This window comes from Chanodichthys erythropterus, chromosome 1 (genome assembly GCF_024489055.1).
Source record: "Chanodichthys erythropterus isolate Z2021 chromosome 1, ASM2448905v1, whole genome shotgun sequence".
NCBI lineage: Eukaryota > Metazoa > Chordata > Actinopteri > Cypriniformes > Xenocyprididae > Chanodichthys > Chanodichthys erythropterus.
The window spans coordinates 9,869,949-9,890,553 of record NC_090221.1 but is presented as its reverse complement, the minus strand read 5'-3'; the positions used below and the strand labels follow the sequence as shown (position 1 = coordinate 9,890,553).

Genomic DNA, 20,605 nt, shown 5'->3' with positions numbered 1-20,605 from the left:
TCATTTAAAATGTATTAATTTTTATGCTTCTAAGCCTGAATTTATGCCTGTACCATTTAATCACTTTAGTATGCGACACAACCCTATTAAAGAGAGCTGAAGAACAATTCTAAATGTGAACATGTTCCACAAAATTAGTGAAAATAGGGGTTAGTGTATATTTAATAATATAAGAGGATACTGCGGGTTATCAGGGGAATAGTCAAAGGAAATTATGTCCTGGTTTAGTGAACATCAGTAATAACAAATGCTGCACCGCCCCATGGCACGTCTGAACGTCAGCGGTGGTGCTGATGTGTAACAACGGTGCTCTTGTATAAAAGAGAAACCAGGGAGGGGAGTTGGGACAAGGGAGGTGGAACGGAGAGGAGTGAGGGTGGAGAGCATAGGGAGATGAGTTCATCTTTACGGTGACACGCTGGTGACTGAACTAGAGAAGGCACTATTCCCACAGAGCCACAACCACACAAATGAATCACTAGAAGTGAAATTAGCAAGATGAGAGCAGCAAGTTATTCTAATCTAATCTAATCGCATTTAATTAGTCAGACGCAGTGACGTTAACCTTTGTGACATTCAAAGTAGGACAGGTTTGCAAAAAAAAACTATAAATGCACAATTCCTTATTATAGTCCTATTTTCTAAAAATTAATATTTTTGCTGCAGGGCAAATGGATACTTTTGCCTTCTTTTTTTGGAATGAAATCCAATGGGCATTTCAGTTTACTTGACTCACTGTGGAAGAGGATGGAAAAAGGTCTAAGATAATCTAAGGCAATTTCTCTCACCCTTTAACAATGAATGTTTGGGGAAAAAATCCATGCTGTTTAAAAAAAGGCAAGACAAATGTCTCCGGTGTGCCCTAGGATTTCAATGACCCTCAGCAGTTTCTGCCAAACACTCCTACAAAAAATATAACTTTCACTCAGTATAGTGATAACACTGGTTTCTGTTCAAGGCAGCTGAGATATTCCATTGTGTGGGTGTGCACAGTCATGTGAAAAATATCTATTTTTTATTTGACTTTTTGTGCCTTTAATGAATAGTAAAGTGAAGAAAAACAGGAAAGTGTAGAGGGAGAGGCAGGATCAAAAGTACATAGATCAGACTCAAACTTGAACTCTCCTGGAGCAGCTCATGTCCTCTGTAGCTGTGAAATCTCACTTGTGCTTATTCAGAATTGTGCGAGACAATTTTTTAAGAGACTCAGTAGAACATGTACAAATCAGATTTAGTATGTTACGTTTAAGGTTATGTTTTCAGTGAACAACAATTCAAATTTTGGTTTGTTCCTCACACAAAGCCAACATATCATTTAGAATATAGCACTTTAGTGATTGCATTTATTTTTTGTCCTTCCTGATGCACAAAAGACCATGTCTTGAACATGGTCATTTGGGTGTAGGGGTATGCTATTTTTATTTAAAGGAATTAAATAATTAAAGGATTTAAAGGGATTTAAGAGAATAAAGAAAAGTTCACCCAAAAATGAAAATGATCCCATGATTTACTCACCCTCAAGCCATCCTAGGTGTATAATCTGAGATATATTTAAAAATGCTTCTCCAAGCTTTATAATGATATTTTGAAGCCAAAAAAATGCATCTATCCATGATAGGAGAGAACAAAACAAAACACTCGTCACAAATTAGAAGTCTAAAACAATAGTTTTAAAAGAGAAATATCGGAGGATTTCGATATAAGAGGAGCACAGCCCTATTTGTTTGAACAGCGAGAGGAGTCCAAGCTTTCTGGCTGTTATGGCCCTGGTCCTAAGTCACTGTTTCTTAATCTTGCATGGAAAAATAGTTGCGTAAACATGTTATTTTATCTTTGAGAGAGGAAAGAAAGTCATACAGGTTTTGATCAACATGAGGGAAGAACTATTCCTTAAGTACTTATCTAAAAGTTAAATGTTACAAAATACATCTTTGGGTACCTTAGTTAAACTGTTCTTCAATATCAGGGGTGTATTTCAGAAAGCAGGGTTAACTTACTGTCACATATACCCTGAACTCTCTGTTGATTAACCCAAACCTTGCTTACTCGAGGTATGCTGGTTCCAAAAATGTGTCCGGGAGTAAGTTCAGCCAACCCAGAGTATGTTCCCGGGTAACACACAAGACATTCTCAACAGAGCGACGAATCGATGATTCACCATGGAAACAGACGCTAAGAAAAAGCGCGCCATTCTACTTCATTCTTCTTCTTTTGTTTAATGGCGATTTACATAACCTACTTGGTGCACATCACCACCTACTGGGTGGTTATGCAATCATTTTTAATCTTAATATTGTTTGTTTGATGCTAATTATTTAATAAGATATCACATATATGATATGCATTTTATTATAGAAATTATAGCATAGAAAATGTCCTGTTATAAAGGATAAAAAGCAGATCCATGTGTGAGATGATATAATATGATATATTATACAATATATGATATTGTATATTATAACATTGTGTATATAACTGTAACTATATAACAAATTTAGATACATTAATATAACCATATTGATAATATAATACACATCTGAATTCCTCTTAAGCTAACTTGCTAAGGCTACTTACATACCCTAAAAGTTACCTCCATTTTTGGAACTGAAAGTTGAGGTAATCCGCTTGCTTACTCTTAAACATACCCAGGTATGTCACATAACCTGCTTTCTGGAATACCCCCCTGAGGTTATCCAAAATAAATAAATAAATAAATGTGACAACCATTATATACAACCCATCAAGCTTGAAGTCAAGAAGAACATAATGTTTCACAGATGAACTCAGAGTTCATGGCCCAGCGCACTCAGCTTTTTAATCTCAAAACAAAACAATAAATTAATAAGCAGGTCTGGGCTTACACCGTCCCACTTACGGCACACGCTTGCTACACTATTCATGTTCTTCCCCTCACTGGGTCAAAACACCCCCAGATAGCACTGATCGTACAAATTGTGGCATTGAACCTCAAATCCTCTTTCCTGAACTGAGTGAGCCTCACACTCACCGATCTCCATCTCAATGAAGTTGGCCTCCTCCGGCAATGCCCGTGGCAGCACCCCTGGGTCACTGAAGCTGGTTCTGAGCAGCATGGCCATTACGAAGACGAAGAGCAACACTGCAAACACCGGGATGGCCGGAGACAGGTGCACTGCCAGGTACGGGCACCTGTACAGAACAAGAGAACAAGCAGGGTTACAAAATATGACAATGACAACATGAAATTAACAGCACACAGGTTAAATGAGCATATAAAGCATATAAAGCATAACAGCTATAACTCTAGTTGAAAAAAGTGAAGCATGGAATTTCTGTGCTATTAATGCCACAAAACAAATTAGGAAAATGTTTGAGCAACCCGACAGTAACACTGGCTCAGCCAATGCTGTGAGTTTGGGGATGGGACTATCTGTTTATCTAAAGCTGGGTGCACACTGTGCGAGTTATAATAGTCCTTTGTGACTGTTGCTTGTCAGACTGTACAAACATGATGCCCGTGTAAGCCATGTCACACTGTAGGATATCAGTTGCCATTAATTTCAGACTGTACGGCAGTCGAATTGTGTTAAAAATGGACACACACAAGAACAGTGTCGGGGTAACGCATTACAGTAACTTGAGTTACGTAATCAGATTACTTTTTCAAGTAACTAGTAAAGTAATGCATTACTTTTTCAATTTACAACAAAATACCTAAGTTACTTTTTTCAAATAAGTAACGCAAGTTACTTTTTCACTTTTATTGACTGACAGCTCTCCTGTCCCCATGTTGAGAGAAATACATCATGTTAACATGATGGTTTTTGTAGTTCTCGACTAAATGTGAACATGCATTTACTCATCTCACTTGTACAAAAACATTCAGTATTCCTCAAAATGAAAAAACAAAAACAAAAAAAATTGTTTGAAAAAATGCAATCTCACACAATTTTTTACACAAACCTGTAATAATTTACTATATTAAATTACACAAATATACTTAATGTATTTAATCTCACTTTATTAACCAATGTCTTTGCTGCTGACCTTCAATGATCTACTTCAACCATTTTAATAAGCAAAAATTACTTTACATTAGATTGAGAAATAAGAGAGTTGAACTTCCTTCTCCTGTATCATAGACCTGTATCCTGTTCTTCTTTAATCCAGAACGGCAGCATAGCTGAAAGGTTTGTTTGAGCTGCGCCCTCTACTGTACAGATGTAAATATGCACTCTTCAGCCTGAGGCTTATTCATTTGCCAAAAATAGATTTTTTTTTGTTGTCATTAAAAAATAAACAAACAAGCCGAGCCCAGGTAAGAAAAAGTAACGCAAAAATAAAGTATTGCATTACTTTCCATAAAACGTAACTAAGTAACGCAATTTGTTACTTTTTATGCTGTAATGCAGTATTGTTATGCATTACTTTTAAAAGTAACTTTCCCCAACACTGCACAAGAAGAATCGTCTGGAGCAAACAAAAATTTCTAGCATTCATTTTGATCATGGCTTTTCTTGAAAAGAAAACTGGGGAAAAAAAAGAAATGCGTGCGTGGAGCAAGTGGTGGTTTGTTGTTGTCACACTAATTGCAGCAGAGGTAAAATGTGATCGCAACGGTTGCTAGTTTGACATGTTTGGTTGTCGGCGACAACAGACTATCAAAGACTACAGAATTTAGCTGAGGATCAGAGAATCAGAGGAATCGTGTAGGATTCACAAAATTAGTCTCAGATGGCCAAAGCCGGCTTTACTTAAAAGATAAGGGTGTGTTTGGAAAACATTAATTTATAATATATAATATAATATAATATAATATAATATAATATAATATAATATAATATAATATAATATAATATAATATAATATAATATAATATAATATAATATAATATAATATAATATAATATAATATAATATAATATAATATAGAATGAATGGAAAATAATATAAAATGAATTAAAATAAAATATTTCTTAGATTCTGTTTGATGATGCAAGTGCCAATGAAAAATTGCACAATCCACATTTATCACATAAATGCTGCTAAGAGTTTTTCCTTACAAAAAGTTAGTTTCACACATTAATTTCACTAAAGCAAAAACATTTCAATTGGATTGCCAATGTTTTGGGCTTTAACTTTCCTAAATCTAACACAAAAACATTTTTGTTATCTTTCTGATGAAGAATTAGTTGGCTGTTTCTCCCTGAAATAAAATAGGAGATCGCTGATGAAGAGGTTTTGTAATATCTGTCCAGCTCAGTTCATCCCTAAAGACTGTCTTTTTAAAGCCAACAATGAAGCAGTCAGGGTGGATGTTTACTATGACTGACTGTGCTTTCTCCTTTCCCACAGGCAGACAGCCATACAGCAATGAATATGGTTGCTCCCATAAATTGCAGATGACTTGGGTCCGGTAAAAGTGCCTCCTTTGCTCAGCCTGCAGCAGATTGGTCGGCTCCACAGGCCACTGCATTGAGCTATTAATAGGGTCACCCTGGCTCTCCTACACCACTCTCTCCTTCAATGTAGACCTGCTATACTAATATAATGTATGGCTAATACATCACTTTAATGGTACATCTCATCACAGGCACAGTACATTCACTCTCAGGGGGAAAACTGCTGTTCTGCATGTGAAAATGACATCTTTACTCTAACAATAACTACAATACAGTGAGACAGAAGATATGACTAGTAATGACAATACAAAGCACTACATTTTTGTAATAAAAATGCAATTTGTGTTTGCCCACTATGATAGTGTTGTGGGAGGTTGATTACGCACAGTTTAAGACAATAATAGTAAAATACAGGGACTAGTATTATTTAAAGGTGCCCTCGAATGAAAAATTGAATTTATCTTGGCATAGTTAAATAACAAGAGTTCAGTACATGGAAATGACATACAGTGAGTCTCAAACTCCATTGTTTCCTCCTTCTTATATAAATCTCATTTGTTTAAAAGACCTCCGAAGAACAGGCGAATCTCAACATAACACCGACTGTTACGTAACAGTCGGGGTGTACGCCCCCAATATTTGCATATGCCAGCCCATGTTCGCAACATTATGAAAGGCATTAGACAAGGGCAGAACGTCTGGATCTGCACAGCTGAATCATCAGACTAGGTAAGCAAGCAAGAACAATAGCGAAAAATGGCAGATGGAGCAATAATAACTGACATGATTCATGATAACATGATATTTTTAGTGATATTTGTAAAATTTCTTTCTAAATGTTTTGTTAGCATGTTGCTAATGTACTGTTAAATGTGGTTAAAGTTACCATCGTTTATTACTGTATTCACGGAGACAAGAGCCGTCGCTATTTTCATTATTAAACACTTGCAGTCTGTATAATTCATAAACACAACTTCATTCTTTATAAATCTCTCCAACAGTGTAGCATTAGCCGTTAGCCACGGAGCACAGCCTCAAACTCATTCAGGATCAAATGTAAACAATATAACAGTATACAATACTCACATAATCCGACGCATGCATGACGAACACTTTGTAAAGATCCATTTGAGGGTTATATTAGCTGTGTAAATTTGTTTATGCACTGTTCAAGGCAAGCACGAGCTCCATGGGCATGGAGCACGAGAATTAAAGGGCCAGTAGCCCTGAATTGGCTCATTTATAATGATGCCCCAAAATAGGCAGTTAAAAAAATGAATTAAAAAAAATCTATGGGGTATTTTGAGCTGAAACTTCACAGACACATTCAGGGGACACCTTAGACTTATATTACATCTTTTTTTAAAAAAGTTCTAGGGCACCTTTAAGCATTAGTTATATACTATTATATTACTATAAATAATTAATAAACTTTTAGATTTTCAGTTAATCACAAAAAGTTAAAGTTTAACAATTTTGTTATGTGCTAATTTTAAGTTTTAACTAATTTTAGCTTCAATTTAATTTTATTTTTAGTAATTTTAGTACTAAATAAGTAACTTGAACATATTTTTTTCAGTGAGATACCATGGCAACCTTTCTAGTATTTGCTGAAGTTTTTAATGTAATATTCATATATGACTTTCTTCTTTCAGCCAAACATCCATCATAAAAGTAATCGACTCCAGGGGGTTACTAAAGGCCTTACGAAGTTAAGTGTTTTTGTAAGAAAAATATCCATAATTATAACTCTATAAACCAGAATCACTTCAATATGTTACTTGCTTTGTAATTTCTTTCTATTTCTTTGTAATTAATTGTGAAATTCACTATCAGTTTCTGAGTGAGAATTGTTTCTACAAATGTATAATATTTGTATAATGTTTTTATTTGTCACAAGTCTAAGACATTTAGTATTTCCTGTAGTCTGTAAGGCAAAAATCATATCTGAATCACTTAAAGTAGTAGCACATTTCTCCTCAAGCCACATATTTTGATGCATCATTAATACAAACAGATTTACAAACTAGTTAAATACTTCATTTAGACTTACAAGTACAACTTATAATACACAAGATGAATCTAGAGTTTTATACAAACTATAATGTGCCAATCTAATCCTCCTACAATGCATACTAGAACACCGGTTTAACCAGTCTAGCTTACTAGCTTGTGGGTTTGTCTCCTCACACGTCATATTTACTGCTTTAGGAACAGTACATCAGATTGCAGCTGTAAGAAATATTAGCAACAGAAAGATTATTTCCAGTCAGACTACATGTTATAAGTTGTGTTGCTTCACACACTGGTGTATCAGCATACCAGAGCCATCAATACACTGGAAAACTACCTGTGGGACGGGTCAGATTAGTCTGATACATTTTAAACTATGAGAGTGGAAAACATACAGAGAAGCGAGAAAAATCCAGAGCAGAGCTGGTCGATAAAACTTTCCACTGCCCAGATCCTGAGTATGCAGCAGGGAAAACCATTTATTATTGTGAAAGCTGTGTTGGGGCAGATCAGAGCAAAACTGAGGAGAACAGTGTGTGTGTGTGTGTGTGTGCTTTTGTTTATATTACATTGTGGGGACCAAATGTCCCCATGATGTAATATAAACCTGAGTTCACCTACATCGTGGGGACCAGCCAGCGGTCCCCACAATGTAAATGGGTTTATAAATCATACAGAATGAGTTTTTGTGAAAAAGTAAAAGTTTGCACAGTTTCCTGTGAGGGTTAGGTTTAGGGGTAGGGGCAGGGTAGGGGGATAGAATGTACAGTTTGTTCAGTGTAAAATGCATTGAAGTCTATGGAAAGTCCCCACAATTCACAAAAACAAACATGTGTGTGTGTGTGTGTGTGTGTGTCATCTGCTGATGACTTTATCCATCCTGAACCTGCGCCATCATCAGTTCCTATGACAGCCCTGAGCTTCCCGGACATTACCCATCATGCAGTGCTGGATGTGACTTCTCTCCCCATAATCAATACCAGAGATAAGCAGCTCCAATATTAAAGATTCTGTTATCGTCACTACTGACGTACAAGGTTATTTAACCACCATAATTAGCACTTAACTTCCTCCATAAAAGAACATTAAAAAAAACACAGCAAGTATTGTGCCTCAATATGCATAATCAACACTTAATTGTTGAACATCAACACAAATTCCCATTCACAAACAATCTGACTACCATAATGTGACAGTTCTGGAACAGGATATTAAACTGAAAAAAATGTAGGGTGGTAATCAATTGGATCACAAAAAATGGGCGTTACACATACCACAATAGAGCTAGACTGAATGACAGTTTGCAAAACAATCCCTAAACAGCCATTTGACTTAGCATTATCAAACAGTATCAGTGCAAGTTATTTCATTCAAAATCAAGGGTACAAAGAAAAAACATTGTTGTGTCTGAAATAACACGCCAAATGAAGAGTTCACAATAAGACCAGAAACATGCATCACTAAAGTAAACAGGGTCAGTTTTGACTTCATGTGGAATTGTATGCAACAAAATGGGGGAAATTTAGTGAAAGACTAAAATGATTGCATAGATAGAACTGTGGGATAAAGACATTTAAACATGTGTAGTTCAAATCAGGCACAATCAAAGCCACTCCTGTAACTGTGTTTGCCTTCACAGCTTGTCCTTAGTGAATTATCCACACACTGTTCCACCGAGAACAGTGAAAAGGACTGTTTTCCACACTTAATACAACATGAAGCACAACACAAGTTTTATGGCTGGCTATAAGGAAAGGCTTATCTGTGTGTTCATAAAATCAATAGAGCTGCTTCATTGGTCAGGCTGGTCTCTAGGTGGAGATCGGTGGGGGCAGGGAGGACTGACAATTATCATTACTGATAGCGTTCAGCGCAAACATCCGGTACTTCACCGGAAAGCATAATGAGGGGAGAAAAAAGGCAGACGATAGCTAAAAACAACATGTAGATTCATTGTGACAACCTAAATCAGCATATTAGAATGATTTCTGAAGGATCATGTGACACTGAAAATTTAAACAAAAAAATTCACAGGATTATATTACCTTTTAAAATATACTAAAATAACTTTTCATTCAATTCAATTCAATATGCTGATTTGGTGCTCAAGATATATGACTATATTCCTTATTTTAAACTATCACACAATCACATGTTCTATTCTTGACTCTGATGCAGAACCAAGCTTCCTTAACAGATACACCAAATACTGAGAGAAAGATTTTCTATTTGTTATTACTTCTAAGGATGGAAACATGCATTGATGTATAAATAACTAAAAAAAAAAAAAAAAAAGTAGGACAAACTCTTAAGGACTGAATGGTCCTGCAAGTTCTAGGAAAACATTCAACATGCAAATAATCACCTCATCCATTTGAATTTTGCATTGCAAAACATGATGACATGATATTAAAGTAGTATGTAATAATAGCACTGACAATAACAAAGATTTGCATGTGAACAAATAAATTGCAATTTTACATCCTGATGTGACATCAGTGGCTTTCCCGGTGTTAAGTGACTTTCAGGAAAGCTTAAAGCACAATAGGTGTGGATAATCTGATACAAAAGTACAAAAGGTTATTTCAGCTCTGTCACACAGATATAAAATGCTGTAATGTACCATGACATTGCCATGCCTGAAAATTTCATGCACAGCCTCTGTTAATTCTTCATAAAGTGATTGCCAATTTAAGAGCGAGTGATTCACGAAGCTAATGAATTACACGTTACTGGCCAAAAAAAGCAGTATCCTAATCCCTCATGGAGACAAATTTGCCACAGCTCCAGTTTTGCATTCACATAACACAGGGACACAAAAATTCAAATGGATGAACAGTCTTCTCTCCTCAAGACCCCTGCAGAGGGACAGCAACAGACGGCAGCCCTCGAGAGCTCACACAGACCGTGGCACTGACTACAAACACCAAGTCATACACTTAACAATTCAACAGCAACAACATGAGTAACTATCCACCATTCAATGATACACATAAAATGTATAGACATTTAAAGGGTTAAGTCACCCAAAAATGAAAATTCTGTCATTAATTACTCACCTTCATGTCGTTCCACACCTGCAAGACCTTCGTTTATCTTCAGAACACAAATTAAGATATTTTTGATGACATCTGAGAGGTCCACGGTTCAACCTTAATGTTATGAAGCGACAAGAATACGAGAGAATAAAAGTCAGCGTTCTGAACATAAACAAAATAGGAGAATGGCATAGAAGATATCGGTGAATAAAGTAGGTTTTTTTATTTTTTTTTTATTTTGCGCACAAAAAGTATTCTCGTCGCTTCATATCATTAAGGTTGAACCACTGTAGTCGCGCTGACCATTTTAACAATGTCTTTAGTACCTTTCTGGGACCTTGAAAGTGGTGGTTAAATTGTTAAATTGGGTTTGGAACAACATGAGGGAGGAGAATTTTCATTTTTGGGTGAACTAACCCTTTAGCTGCTGAGCAACAAAGCCATAAAACAAACATACAGGACAAAGGCAGAGTGAAACCTGAACCACATACTTCTAAGGTGAAAGAATGAGTTGGCGAACACAATCAACGGAATCTGAACACTGTCAATATATGAAGTGCTACTATGGTACTGGTGTAAAATTATTTCATTAAGAAGACGGAATTATGTTAAAGGGTTAGTTCACCCAAAAATGAAAATAATGTAATTTATTAACCTACTCACCTTCATATCGTTCTACAGCCGTAAGACCTTAGTTCATCTTCCGAGCACAAATTAAGATATTGTTGATGAAATCCGATGGCTCAGTGAAGCTTGCATTGAGAGCAAAGCCACTGGTCCATAAAGGTAATAATGTATTTGAAAGAGTTCATGTGAGTTCAGTGGTTCTTAATCTTAATATTATAAAGCGACAAGAATACTTTTTGTGCACCAAAAAACCCCCCAAAAAAATAATTTTTCAACAATATCTATATGGGCCGATTTCAAAACACTGCTTCAGAGCTTTACGAATCGAATCAGTGAATCGGAGGTCCAAAGTCACGTGATTTCAGCAGTTGTTTGATAGGAGATCTGAATCACTTATTCGAGAAAAAAAAGATTAAAAAAGCTCAGAAGATTCATGAAGCAGTGTTTTGAAATCAGTCCATATAGATATGGTTGAAAAATTATTTTTTTGGCACACAAAAAGTATCTTTATAATATTAAGATGGAACCACTGAACTCACATGAACTGTTTCAAATATGTTTTTAGTACCTTTATGGATCTTGAGAGTTTGAATGGCTTTGCAGGCCTCACTGAGCCATCGGACTTCATCAACAATATCTTAATTTGCGCTCGGAAGTTGAAGGAAGGTCTTACGGTTGTAGAACGATGTGAGGGTGAGTAATAAATGACATTATTTTCATTTTTGGGTGAACTAACTCTTTAAAGGTAAAGTGTCTAAGTCTGCATCACTAGCATTACTGAACAAAATTGCAAAAATAATGTCTGTTTTCAAACAGGTTTCCTGAACACTCTTTGTCTGACATTGATGTGCAAACATACAGTTTTGCACCAAACTCATGCCAAAGGTCATGTTGCTGTTTCAGGAATTCAGTAAATAAATGTCTTATTTTAAGTTGTTTCTACTTGTAAGGTTTTTTCAGTGTTGTTACTGTTAACTAATCTTAAACTAAAATATAAATATAGATATTTTATTACAAATTTAAACTAAAACTAGAAATGTTGCCTATCAAATAACATAAATAAAATAAGATTATGAAGTATTAAACTTAAACTAAAAATAAAAAATAACTTAAAGCTATATCATTTTTGTGACAAAGCACATTACAATATTACTGAAAGAATCTAATATTTTCAATAATAATAAAAAACTATTTTTTTTTTTTACATTGAATTACACAGTTCACCTTTAAACTGAAGTTATCAATAGCAAGTGGTTCCTCCGTTCAGTCAATAGTGGATCGACAAAGTGAGTGCAGAATCAGCACACTATGTCTTGTCTACTTTCACACACAGACACATTGCAGATTTCACACAGAATTTCAAGCCTAAATAATCAACTCTCCTCTCACTGCTCTAAATCTGATATTCCATCACGACAAACATGAATGCATTGCAACCTACAGTTTTGTTTACACATACAGCCAAAAATTAAAATATAGGCCTATGTGCAGAGACTTTCAGCAAACAGGGACACATATGGAGAGGAATGGGAGGGGATGTGGGATACATTGTCTTTAAGAAGACAGAGCAAAAGACGAACCACTTTAGAAAAATGGTGCAAAGTCCAGCCCTGCTAATCAGTCTTGTGCTTGAAACTCAGCCTGCAGAGAAATAAACTGTCCAGAAACAGGACACAGAACACAATAATGTCAGCATTCAGCAATACTCGATAAATAATTCCCTGTAAGTTCAGAATAGCTGGAAGCAATGTGTTTCCATAAACAATGTCTGTCTCTTCTGGAATTTCATGCTCTGTATTAAATAAAAGATAAAGTGCACATAAAATTAATGTGCACTACTGAAACTGAAGACCCTGTAGACCATATTAACCTCAGATGATACCCTCATAATAATTGTGATTCTTTTGTTATATTCACATCCAGACTTTTATCTAGGGCTGATAACAATCTTAGAAAGCTATATTTGAAAAAAAAAAAAAAAAAATACTCATAATACAATTTTAAGTATTCATAAAACATTATCACATGGTTTCAAACCTAATATCAATTCAAGTCCATAGAGAAGATATTCAATTCTGGAGTTGGTTATAGACAATGAAAAATCTAAGGATGAACTGAAATGGTAAGTTCCAAAAACAAACAAAACAAAAAACATTCCAGTTCCTCTATTAGGAATTTGAAATTCAACTTTAGCTCTCAGACCAGTTTCTATGCTAATATGTCTGGCCCATGAGGACTAATTATCAGTGACAGTGATATGAACATGGCGTGCAGCAGCTCCATTCATGACTGCGAGTTTGTGGAGGGAATTGTTTCCTGTATGCTGATGATCAGGCCTAATGGAGGAGCACAGCACTGGAGTCTCAGGAAACACCGACCACAGACGTCACAGTCCACACAAGGGAGCCCATATCCACCCAACCAAGCTCACATCCAGCTTTATCAACATGGACAGCAACCTGCTATTGACACAGCTCTTAATTTCCCATCCATCAACAGGCAAAGGATCTCATTCAACTTGAAATAATTGTATCTTTCATTAGCAAATCTGTATTTAGATATATTAATATCTATATATTCTAAATTATTTTAGGTTCACATTAGGGTCCAAAAAGGCTCATATCTCATTCCCTTAATGAAACCTATTGTCTTTTACAGGCAATAAATCATGTATTTTTTAATGAATTAATGAATAGCAGTTGACTACATTACATATAGTGATGGTAAGTCTGACTAATTCCCGCCAATTGGTTCATTCGATCAGTTTTCTCAAAAGAGCAGGTGTGGTGACAAACAGTGTTGCCAAGTCGGCGGTTTGCCCGCAGATTTGGGCTACTTTTACACTGTTGCCACGGGTTGTTTTCATGTCCGCAGGTTGAAGCGACCCCAAATAACATGATATTTACCCCCTGGAATAGGTTTTTTTTACCGTGGGACCCACCCTGAAATGCAACTGGGCTGGTTTTGGGCTAGTTTTGAGTAGCAATTAGGTGATTTTGTTGTGAAAACCTGGAAACCCTGGAGACAAATCAGATCCTCCTCGAAATAGAGTGCCCCAGGGATGACGCGTTTTCGTAGGCCAACCCGGAAGTTAGCGGCGCACGGGTTCCCTCGGTTGAAAGCCTATTCATTTTTCCCATAGACTTTTGGAAAATCGCAGAAAATAAGCTCTGTGTTTAACAAAGGGTTATGACACTTACACGTTTTGTCTATCAAGATAATCTTTACAAGTTAACACAACATTTATAGATTTTGAAGCCTAAATAAAGTCGTCAGATATAAAAGGCTAACAGTAGGCTATAAACGGACAACAGCACACCATGGTCACGGATCAACGTCACCACCACCAAGCTTCCTCAAACTTTATTTAAAAAAACATGCTCGCTGATTATGATCTGCGCTGTGTATGAATACTTATCCATTTTTTTATGAGAAATGCTGTCCAAATGTCCTGTTTGTCATGATGATGTCTAAAGTCCCTGCCAAAGAAAGTAGTCCCTTTTAGCAACTTGTTAGCAACCACCGTTTTTAAGACACAATAAAGGTTTAAAAAAAATCACAAGCAGGTTATAACTGGTGTGTTTTATGTCATAGATCAAAACCTGAAAACATTTAGAGGCTTTGTTCACCACAGACCTTACTTCAGGCGATTTAGCAAACCCATTCAAAAAACCCATAAGTTGCGTCCCAAATGACACACTATACACTATGCACTTATACACTATGTACTTGTGCACTATGCACTCATCCATGTAGTGCGTGACTTGTATGAGGTTATTTTGTCATTTAACAACGGAGTCCGATCCTCCCTTCCCCTCTGCTACGTAATTAAAGCTGCGACTGTTGAGTGCACGAAGTGTCCAACATTCCACACTTTGTTTTTTCCTTTAATTTTAGTGCATCATCCGGGTATTTAAAGTGTACTTTTTCTTTTTGGAACTTTTAGCTTGAACGCACTACTCGCACTATTTATACTTAAAAACGTCATAGAATAGTGCACAAGTACGCGAATTGGGTCGCACCAATAGACTTTAGGGAGATGGAACAGGAAGTCCTAAAATGCTAACTCGCTTCCGGGTTTTGCATACAAAAACACGTCATCTCTGAGGTACCCTATTGGGTATTGAGTTTAGCGACTGATTACAATTCCTACAAAATCATGTTATGATAAATGCGGTTTGAACTACGTTATTATGACCATTAATGTCTGTATTAGTTAGCTTATGTACTAGCATAGCAGAAACCCGATTAGCATGATAGCTTAGTTTATACACGCATTTGCACTTGCTATAATAATGTTAATTTATTAATTGAATAGGCTATTATTAATTAATTAGTTTAACAAGTGAAAGAAACATTCAATTTGTTTTATTATGCATATATAGTATACATATTTTTTAATAAAATCGTTCATATTTACTTAGTATAATTATTAAAGGATATAAACTATATTAACTAGATAAAGTTGTAAACAATTCCAGCAGCCTACATTTTTGTAACATTTAGAATGTTTCCATAACACTGTGTATTCTGTTTAAATAGTCGACGAGTTGTTGATTCAAGAACTGCTGAGAGCGATTCGAATCGTTCTGAACCTCTTCAACCAATTCTTTGAAAAGATTCGACACAAAAGAACGATTCGTTTCTACTGTCATATGAATACACAGCCATGGCGTGTACAGTAACCTCAGTTTCAGCTGGCACAACAGAGAAATGGCTTGCTGTGACTACAAAAGCGCCTGAATATTTCATTTTTTATTGTTACTTTTTTCATTATTGCAACGGCATTATACAAAGGCAATATACACTGCAAAACCCCTATTGTAATGAAAGAAAAACGAAGCTGTCCACACTGATATCGCGCGCGTGCAGTCTCGACAGCTCCGGTGGTTAGTCGCGTCGCTTGCAGTGTAAACGAGGTCTATAATAATAATCACCAATAACATGCACTTACTCAAAGGCGAAGAACAGAGAACAGGTTCCAACGATGAGAAATAAGGTCAGGTAAAATACTCCTTTCTGCCGAGCCATCATAACCCGTCCATCGCAGCAGAAGGTGTTTTTCCCAGGTAATTTCTCCCATTTTCGAGTAACCTTCCGTGATATCATCACCGCCGACATGGTAGCGAATGTACAGTCAGATTGTCTTTTATCAATTTATCCCGAAATAAACCACAACCGCGTCCACTAAATAATTAACCTGAGATTAACGAATGCTTAAAGTTATCAGCAATAAAAATACAGGAGCTTCTTCGCAAGAATGTAATTCTTCCTTCACGTGTAAGATTTGTTTGTAGGATTTGTTCCTCATGAATCGTCTGTCGCTCTACATATCTGCTCTTCTGTACTTAAATCCATGGTTAAAGTCCCAATCAGATACCAAAAAGCAAAATCCTCATCCAAAAGTGGAGATTTCCCATACTGGCACAATTTAAAAGTGCTTCCGTTCAGATTTCGAACGAGAAAGCGAAGCTGACGTGAAATAAACGTGTAAATGCTAAAAGCACATCTGGAGTGAGAGTGGACCTTGACCGACTGACATTTATGTCATTGGTTAGGTTGGTTAAAAGCGTCTATCCCGAGAGGATTATCCGTCCCTTTTCTCTTTAAAGGGTGCACAATAAATTTAGGTAAAGCCTTTTGTGATCTATGACGATTATACCGAAATTATTCGTGTAATGTGTAAGATAATCATTCCTCCAATTTCGCGTCGTAGGATGCAAGCAAGCCTGGATTCTCATCGGGAGCAGGAAACACGCCTAGATTGAAATGTCTCTTCTTAAAGGGCCAGTGTCTCACTGTACAGGGAACAAAGGAATTTTGTCAACCAATACTAATATCCAACCTATCATTAAAGCAATCATTCAAAATGACTAAGAGAAATATTGTTACCTCTGAGCCCATTAAGGAATGTGATATTTTGAGCACATTCATTCTCTATTTAGAATGCACCGATGGTGTGAGGACCCTATTGTAATTGCTCAGTCAATTCTTCTTCTCTTCTCGCATTTTTAAACATGCTCAAACTCATGAAACTTTGCACAAGCGTCAGAAGTGGTGAAAATTTATGTCTAATATGTGTTTCAGAATTAGGTGTGGCAAAATGGCTTGATAGCGCCACCTACAAAATTTCAATTAAGCGCCCTTCGCGCTACGTTTCGCGTATAAGTATGAAATTCAGTAGACAGATGTAACAGACCAGTATCTTCGAAAATGTCCCTGAAAACTCAACAGGAAGTCAGATATTTTGAGTTTTCTCTGCAAAATTTGTGCTGTTTTTGCCATTTCCAGATGTTGTACTTTAACAAACTCCTCCTAGAGCTTTAATCAGATCAACATCATATTTGCTCAGTCTAATCTAAAGGCCTTTGCGACGTTAATTTGCGAAGATCTTGAGGTTTCGCTGAAGGGCGTGTCTGTGGTGGCCTGACAAAGTTTGATGTTTTGCTATGAAACAGGAAGTTGTTGTAACCCGGGCATACAATGTCCGATCTGCTCCAAACTTCACATGTTTTATTAGAGTCCTGACCTGAAGACATTTACATGGCAATATTCAGTTACAGTCATAGCGCCACCTGCGGGCAACAGGAAATTACATGTTTTACACTGTGATTAACTCCTCATAGAGCTTTAATCAGATCAACATCATATTTGGTAAGTCTAATCTAAAGGCCTTGGCAATGTTAAATTGCGAAGATCTTGAGTTTTCGTTGAACGGCATGTCCGTGGCGGCCTGACAAAATCTGATGTTTCACCATGAACGAGGAAGCTGTTGTAAATCAGGCATACAATGTCTGATACGAGTCCTGGCCTGAAGACATCTTCATGCCAATATTCAGTTAGTCACAGCGCCACCTGCTGGCAACAGGAAATGACATGTTTTGCGCTGTAATTCACTCCCAGAAACACATTTCAATATGCCACATAGTACCAAACATGCTAGAAACATGTTAAATCATGCAAATCTTGGCTAAGTGCTAATGTATGCGATTAACGCCGCGAAACAGGAAGTTGTTGTAACTCAGGCATACAATGTCCGATCTGCTCCAAACTTCACGTTTGATAATAGTACTAGCCTAAAGACATCTACATGGCAATATTCAGTTAAAGTCACAGCGCCACCTATTGGCAGCAGGAAGTGTGGCATGTCGAAATGACTTTGCAATATTTCTCCTGTATTTACTCGCTTACATGCATATCACCCACTATTCACTGTTTTCCTAAGGCCAACGGGTGGCGGTGAGCCCGGGTGTGAGGGCCCTTTCATCACTGCTTGCAGCTTTAATTAATTTTGTGGCCTATTTCAGTAATAATTCTTTTATAGCCTACCTGTTTGATTATTAAATGGTCTATTGTTGATATACATGTTGTTACTGTTGTTTGTGTAATGTCTGTATTCATTGTCCCTCATGTGTCTATTTATTGTCTGTAAAATTGTTCATATTAATGTAAATGATTTCCTAGAAAACAGCCATTAGTTTTTTTCCGTGCCCTGCAAAGAAAAAAATTAAACCTATTTTGACTTATTAATAGCACATTACCTAGTGGTCTTTGTTTCTTTCTTTCTTTCTTTCTTGTACTCTAAATCATTTTTGGAGTATTCAGCAAATGAGATGGCAGGTGAGAAACAAAAGATGCTTTATTCAGTTGTTTATGCACCAGTGATTATCGCATGAGTAATTTATCTCTTCTGATATTGCACAGAAAGTAAAGCCTGTGTCTTGCTTGTGTAATCTCGTAAATATGTAAAATGCTCACCTCATGAGAGATGGAGTTCAACCAGTTTATTAGAGACCGTAGGCGGGAAATAAGAGCTATAGCAAAGATTATTTCAATAAAAAAGAAAGATATCAATCAGCATGAAGTGAGAGAGAAAGACTCTGTCTTTATAAAAATGAAAAGAGGTGACGGATTTAGAGAGACAACACAAGGAAAATACAAGAACTGACCAACATTAACAAGTAAGTGGCAGATTTGTGCCAGAATACACAAGCCTTCAAACCAAGGTAAAAAATAAATAAAATTGTTGTCAGAATACAAGGCTCATTTCAATGACTGTCAGTGGAGAAAGATGCTTTTTGTAACCAGATGGTGTAGATACTAATGACATCTGCTATCAGGGGCTAACAGAGCCATGCTAACCAGCCAAATGTTCTTGACCCCGCGGCCTGGCCTCTGCTGGTGGATTCTGCAACTGCACCATCTGCTTCATCAAAGCGTCTTTCTCCATTCATGATCTTTTAAAATGAGCCACAAGACTGATAAAGAAATAAATATTAGTTAAATATCGTGCTGTCATGGCTGTCATTTTCTTGGGGCTCCACACGCATTAGCAATTTTCATTTTATTTGAAGAAATCGTTCTCACTACATTACAAGTATTTGTAATTGTATGTAATTCAGTTAGCAATTGTAAGCAATTAATGCATTATTTACACTGTAAATAATGTAAACAGCAAGTAAATATGTTTAAGACATGTCAATTTATTTAATAATTAATCATTTATTCATTCATATTTTAAAGGGTTAGATCACCCAAAAATGAAAATAATGTAATTTATTGCTCACGCTCATGCCGTTCCACACCCGTAAGACCTTTGTTAATCTTCGGAACACAAATTAAGATATTTTTGTTGAAATCCGATGGCTCAGTGAGGCCTGCATAGCCAGCAATGACACTTTCTCCCTCAAGATCCATTAATGTAATAAAAACATATCTAAATCAGTTCATGTGAGTACAATGATTCAATATTAATATTATAAAGCGACAAAAAAACAAAATAACGACTTATATAGTGATGGCCGATTTCAAAACACTGCTTCTGTGTCAAATCATGATTCGGATCGTGTGTCAAACTGCTGAAATCACGTGACATTGGTGCTCCGAATCATGATTCGAGACGCTGATTCATAACACTTCGAAGCTTTCTGAAGGTGTGTTTTGCAATCGGCCCTCACTAAGTTATTATTTAGTTTTTTTTGGCTCACCAAAAATATTCTCGTCGCTTTATAATATTAATATTGAACCACTGTCCTCACATGAACCGATTTAAATATGTTTTTAATGAATCTTGAGAGAGGAAATATCATTGCATTGGATTTTATCAAAAATATCTTAATTTGTGTTCTGCAGATTAACAAAGGTTTTACGGGTGTGGAACGCCATGAGGGTGAGTAATAAATGACAGAATAATTTTCATTTTTGGGTGAACAATCCCTTTAGTGAGTTACTTGAATCAAACGTGAAGCGTTTAGTTATTTGCTTGATTCTTGCTTTTTTTTCTCTCTCTCTCTCTGAATATTTTAAGATATGCCGAGGGTGTTATCGTGTATTAACATAAAAGTGGTTAGCCTATATATTCTGTAAAAACTTTTAAAGCACACAAATCATTTCCGCCCTTGTCTACTTACAGGAAAACGACGTTTGTAGTTTTTATCACCGTGTCCTTCTCAGTGAGACAGCACAAATGAACAACATTTCCCACAGTGCCTATACCTCAGATTAAACATCCGCTTAAACATCCGTGTTCTAACTGAGGCAGTGGACT

General features: G+C 36.4%; 1 protein-coding gene across 2 annotated transcripts in view; it reads right to left on the bottom strand.

The window, feature by feature from the left end:
- The window catches only part of zdhhc9 (zinc finger DHHC-type palmitoyltransferase 9), a 28,955-nt gene extending 12,156 nt beyond the window's left edge, over positions 1-16,799 (bottom strand). Inside the window, exons 1-3 of one of the 2 annotated variants that reach the window (XM_067387480.1) lie at positions 16,013-16,799; positions 14,477-14,537; positions 3,008-3,170 (exon numbers count right to left, since the gene is read on the bottom strand). In XM_067387480.1, coding sequence (XP_067243581.1) covers positions 3,008-3,170; positions 14,477-14,537; positions 16,013-16,179 — 391 coding nt within the window. In that variant the 5' untranslated portion in view covers positions 16,180-16,799. The remainder of the gene's footprint in view (positions 1-3,007; positions 3,171-14,476; positions 14,538-16,012) is intronic. The other variant, XM_067387489.1, reaches the window with a different exon arrangement.
- Positions 16,800-20,605: the final 3,806 nt, after the last annotated feature.